Genomic DNA, 5000 nt, shown 5'->3' on the forward strand with positions numbered 1-5000 from the left:
ATACAGTAATAATAGTAATAATAATGATGATGATGATGATCTCTCTTTGTTTCTCTCCCCCCCCATGTAAACCCCTGTGTTGTGTGTAGTGGTGATAGTGTGTGTGTTTGTGGTGTGTTGGTTGCCGTTTCATGTCGCTCGTACGTTGTTCTGTTTGTCTCTGAGCTCCAGCGTTCAGGTTTATTTCCTCTCTCAGTATCTGAATCTCGTTTCCTTCGTGCTGTTCTACTGCAGCGCTGCCATCAACCCACTGCTCTACAACATCATGTCCTCCCGTTACCGTGACAACGTTCGCGCCCTACTCCGCCCGCGCACTCGACCCCTGCCGGCCCCCTCCCCTTCCAGCACACACTTTTGACCTGTGTGTGTGAGCTGTACTGCACTGTGTGTGTGGGTGTGTGTGTAAGCTGTACTGCACTGTGTGTGTGGGTGTGTGTGTAAGCTGTACTGCACTGTGTGTGTGGGTGTGTGGGTGTGTGTGTAAGCTGTACTGCACTGTGTGTGTGGGTGTGTGTGTGGGTGTGTGTGTAAGCTGTACTGCACTGTGTGTGGGTGTGTGTGTGAGCTGTACTGCACTGTGTGTGTGGGTGTGTGTGTGAGCTGTACTGCACTGTGTGTGAGTGTGTGTGTGAGCTGTACTGCACTGTGTGTGTGGGTGTGTGTGTGAGCTGTACTGCACTGTGTGTGTGGGTGTGTGTGTGAGCTGTACTGCACTGTGTGTGGATGTGTGTGAGCTGTACTGCACTGTGTGTGTGTGTGAGCTGTACTGCACTGTGTGTGGATGTGTGTGTGTGTACTGCACTGTGTGTGTGTGGGTGTGTGTACGTGTGGGTGTGTGTACGTGTACTGCACTGTGTGTGTGTACGTGTACTGCACTGTGTGTGTGTGGGTGTGTGTATGTGTGGGTGTGTGTACTGCACTGTGTGTGTGTGGGTGTGTGTACGTGTGGGTGTGTGTGTACTGCACTGTGTGTGTGTGTGGGTGTGTGTACTGCACTGTGTGTGTGTGTGTGTGTGTGTGTGTGGGCAGAAGGTCACATGGTTGTAACTGTTCACTAATCAGCTAAAACAATACAAACTTAAAGAGCTGTAAAAGTCCCACAGACAGTTAGAATTAATTTGAGCCCCAGTCAGAGCCTCTGAAGGGAAGAAGCTGTTGTTTACTCTCTGTGTGTGTTAAAAGAGTTTTATATCATATATAAAAGCTGTTTTGTTTCCATGGAAACAGACATTGAGGTTTATTGCTTACACAGTATTTGTGTGTGTGTGGATTCTTTTGCAAACATCAGAGTAAAACATTTTCAGACAAACATTTTAATCATTATTAGCAAAATAGCCTGAACACAATAAAATGAAATTTCCAGTAAAAAACGATATGAAGCGACGATGATAAATAAACTCAACACTTACACACTTTATCCAAGTTCTGAAAGTAAATCTCTAAAAGAAACTCAATGAAAAGCTGCAATTATAATAATGCAGATGTGTGAACAAACAACTACAATGTTTTATATCCAACAAGTTAATATAATATAATATAATATAATATATAACCAACAGCTCTTTAGAATGTACAATATTTACACATTAATGCATAATATTAACACACACAGTGGTGAAGTACAACACACACATTCATAAACTACAATACAGTTCATTTAAGCTGTGTGTGTGTGTGTGTGTGTGTGTGTGTGCGCTCACACGTATGACTACATTACAGACTGCAAGGCACTGCACAATCAAAATAAATTAATAAAATGAGAATTTGTGTTGTTTTCTGGCCTGATGCTGAAATTCTAAGAGAAACTTGAACAAACACGAGTCTAAATGATTCTAACATGGTTCTTGGGGAGCAACGAGGTCAGAACATGTAAAAATGACATTTGAGTTTAATCAGGATCAGTTTTAAACAGGTTTAATGTCAGAAACGATCCACACACAGCAGAGGAACCTGGAGTCCAGCATCAGGGTGAACGTTTCTGCTCCTGGCTTCGTCATGGTGTTTATTGTTGAGCTGCTCAGAGAAATAGCTCGAAACCTTCAGCAGTTTCTCACACACACACACACACACACACACTTTCCCTCCTTCACACATCATTATAAATGTTTTTCTCTTGAAATAATCTTAAGTACAGATTTGATCTAAAAACAGAAGTTAAAGTCACTGTATATAAGTTTATAGTAACGATTTCATTATTAGGTCTAAATCACAGCCACAAATCATCTGAACATCAGGTGAAACGTCTCCACACGAAAGGTTTCAGCTGGTGTCTGATCTGAGATACGTTACATCTGTTTAAGACGTTAGATTTCATGCTGTAAGATCTGGGACCTTCAAGTCATTAACAAACACCATGTATGAGTTCTGAAACCTGAAGCTTCTGGTTCTAAGGTTTAGTCTTGACATATTGAAGGAAAAAGAGACTGAGTGCAGCAGTGTCTTCTGGGTAATCTGAGGGGACGAGGATGAGGGGAAGTGGACAATGTGAGAAGGTCTAAGACTGAAAATCAGCAGTGAGACAGAATTGTTTCTCACTGAAAAGGTAAACATTTCAAACATGCTGAGACGCCTCAAAGCAGAAAGACATTTGTTTCTGTAGAATATAAAAGTTTACACACATGGAGCACTGAATTATATAGAGATACGTTATATATATATATATATATATATGAGACACTTTACAAGCTGCAACACGAGAAAATTTAAAAAATAGAGTCTAAATCGGTTCAAGCAGCAGAACACAACTAACTCACAACGCTAGCACAGAAAATCGCTAGCTGGCAAAGTCCAATCCCAGGGAACGTAAACATGGACAACGAACCTGTACGAGTTCATTCATGGTTTTTAAGTGCGAGAGTTAAAGGTCAGGAGACGGAGGAAGGAACATTTTCACTCCTTTAGAGGACATGCAGGAAGTCTTGCAGGTTATTTTAGTCAATGATTGTAAACCTGTAGGGATAAGTGTGTGTGTGTGTGTGTGTGTGTGTTTGGGCTCAGGTGGTCAGGCCTCTCCGCTCCAGCTCTTTGCTCTGCTTTAGCTCCTTTATCCTGGAAGAGAGAAACAGTGAGTTCTCAATCATTGATTGTTTTCAGTAAATCACAGGAGAACGTTCTGGACATCACAGCGTATCTCCTCCAGTCACATGGTCACTGAGATTCTCTTTACGTTGTTCAGCATGGCGTTCCTCACAGCCATCTACAGGAGCAGGAACTAAAAGGTACCTTGATTGAGAGAAACCAACATTAGCCCTGGTTCCTCTGGTGAAAGTTTGGTTTCTAAAATAGATTTATGTGGTTGAACCCAAGGACTGCTGTCAAAAAAGTTAGTTCATAAGGAACACGTTCAGGACGATGTGTTCAGGGTTCCTGATTAACTTTAGTGACAAAGATACTGCAGTGTGTGTGTTCTGTGCTACAGGAGTGTGTGTTCATGTGGAATGCAAAAATATTTCTCCATTTTAGAAAAGAAACAGACATTTCTCAAATTCACATCTCATTTACAGGACAGATGGAAGTGGTGTGTGTGTGTGTGTGTGTGTGTGTGTGTGTGTGTGTGTACCTGTGTCTGCAGCGTCTAAAGAAGCGCATGATTTTGCGAGCCGCCTGATCCTGTTTCTTTGTCAGGAACGATCCTCTGCAGGAACAAACAGTTGAATTTTTTTTTTATGACTATAAAAGAAGTTTCTTTTTATGTCACACTGCAGGAACCAGAACCACTGTGAAAAATAACAAACTGTTTAAAGTGCAAATGCTAGAGGAGTCTTCATACGCCTGTCGTTCATACGCCTGTCGTTCATACGCCTGTCGTTCATACGCCTGTCGTTCATACGCCTGTCGTTCATACGCCTGTCGTTCATACGCCTGTCGTTCATACGCCTGTCGTTCATACGCCTGTAGTTCATACGCCTGTAGTTCATACGCCTGTAGTTCATACGCCTGTAGTTCCTGTTCCTTACAAAAGTACTTTACTGTATGGCACAATAACTAAAATTAATCCGTACAGAAAACTCTACAAAGTTCTTGAAAATGCTCGAGAGGACCTTCACACACCCAAAGTATATACATATCTGTTAAATGTGCAATGCTGTGTGTGTTTGTGTGTGTGTGTGAGAGAGAGGTTTAACTCACTTCATCTTGTTTGAGAGTGCTGTACCAGTTCTTCCTCCCTGTTTGATGCGTTCGTACTCTTTATAGCTGCGGTAGTACTGCTGAATGAGAACCGCCGCTCTGCGACTCTGCTGGAACTTCTTCTGCTCGTAATAACTGCGGAACTTACTCTGGATCAAAATGGCAGCCTGCGTCATCTTCTTATACAGAGCATACTGATGATGAGAGAGGACAACATATTACACACACACACACACACACACACACACACACACACAGAAAGCAAAGGAGCGGGTCTGCACCAACACACACTGCCTTTTAAACAGAGTGAAACACACACACAGTTTCCACAGCTGCCTTAACACACAGGGATTTACGGAGGATAAAAACACAGCAGTCTATTTGTCTGTTGAGTGTAATGTGGTGTGTGTGTGTGTGTGTGTGTGTGTGTGTGTGTGTGAGAGAGAGAGAGAGAGAGAGAAGACACCACGGTAAAGGAAACACAGCATTGGAGATTATTTTACCTTCAGAGCAATCCATGTTAGCTTGTGTGAAAAACAGAGAGAGAGCAACACAGAGAGAGAGAGAGAGAGAGAGAGAGAGACAGACAGAGAGAGAGAGAGCGAGACAGAGAGAGAGAGACAGAGAGAGAGACAGAGAGAGAGAGACAAAGAGACAGACAGCGAGAGAAAGAGAGAGAGAAGCAGAAATACAAAAGGGGAGACAGAGACAGAGTGAGACATAAGTGTGAGATATTAATGATTGTTAGTCAGCACAAAAATAAACACAAACACACACAGTGGCCATGTTACCTGTAAAGGCTGAAACACTAACATTATGTGTAATAAACACTGACATTATGTGTAATAAACACTGACATTATGTGTAATAAA

General features: G+C 42.4%; 2 protein-coding genes across 4 annotated transcripts in view; one reads left to right on the plus strand and one right to left on the minus strand.

The window, feature by feature from the left end:
- The window catches only part of LOC132862326 (growth hormone secretagogue receptor type 1-like), a 5389-nt gene extending 3897 nt beyond the window's left edge, over positions 1 to 1492 (plus strand). Inside the window, exons 3-4 of one of the 3 annotated variants that reach the window (XM_060894292.1) lie at positions 90 to 140; positions 235 to 1492. In XM_060894292.1, the coding sequence (XP_060750275.1) occupies positions 90 to 140; positions 235 to 371 (188 nt within the window). In that variant the 3' untranslated portion in view covers positions 372 to 1492. Of the gene's footprint in view, positions 1 to 89 lie in introns of all 3 variants that reach the window. The other 2 variants (XM_060894294.1, XM_060894291.1) reach the window with 2 other exon arrangements.
- A 406-nt stretch (positions 1493 to 1898) lies between these two features.
- Positions 1899 to 5000, minus strand: part of camta2 (calmodulin binding transcription activator 2) — a 20321-nt gene continuing 17219 nt past the window's right edge. Inside the window, exons 20-22 of the mRNA XM_060894290.1 lie at positions 4129 to 4322; positions 3560 to 3634; positions 1899 to 3048 (exon numbers count right to left, since the gene is read on the minus strand). Coding sequence (XP_060750273.1) covers positions 2994 to 3048; positions 3560 to 3634; positions 4129 to 4322 — 324 coding nt within the window. The 3' untranslated portion in view covers positions 1899 to 2993. The remainder of the gene's footprint in view (positions 3049 to 3559; positions 3635 to 4128; positions 4323 to 5000) is intronic.

The sequence above is a fragment of the Tachysurus vachellii genome, chromosome 19 (genome assembly GCF_030014155.1).
Source record: "Tachysurus vachellii isolate PV-2020 chromosome 19, HZAU_Pvac_v1, whole genome shotgun sequence".
In the NCBI taxonomy this organism is placed as follows: Eukaryota; Metazoa; Chordata; class Actinopteri; order Siluriformes; family Bagridae; genus Tachysurus; species Tachysurus vachellii.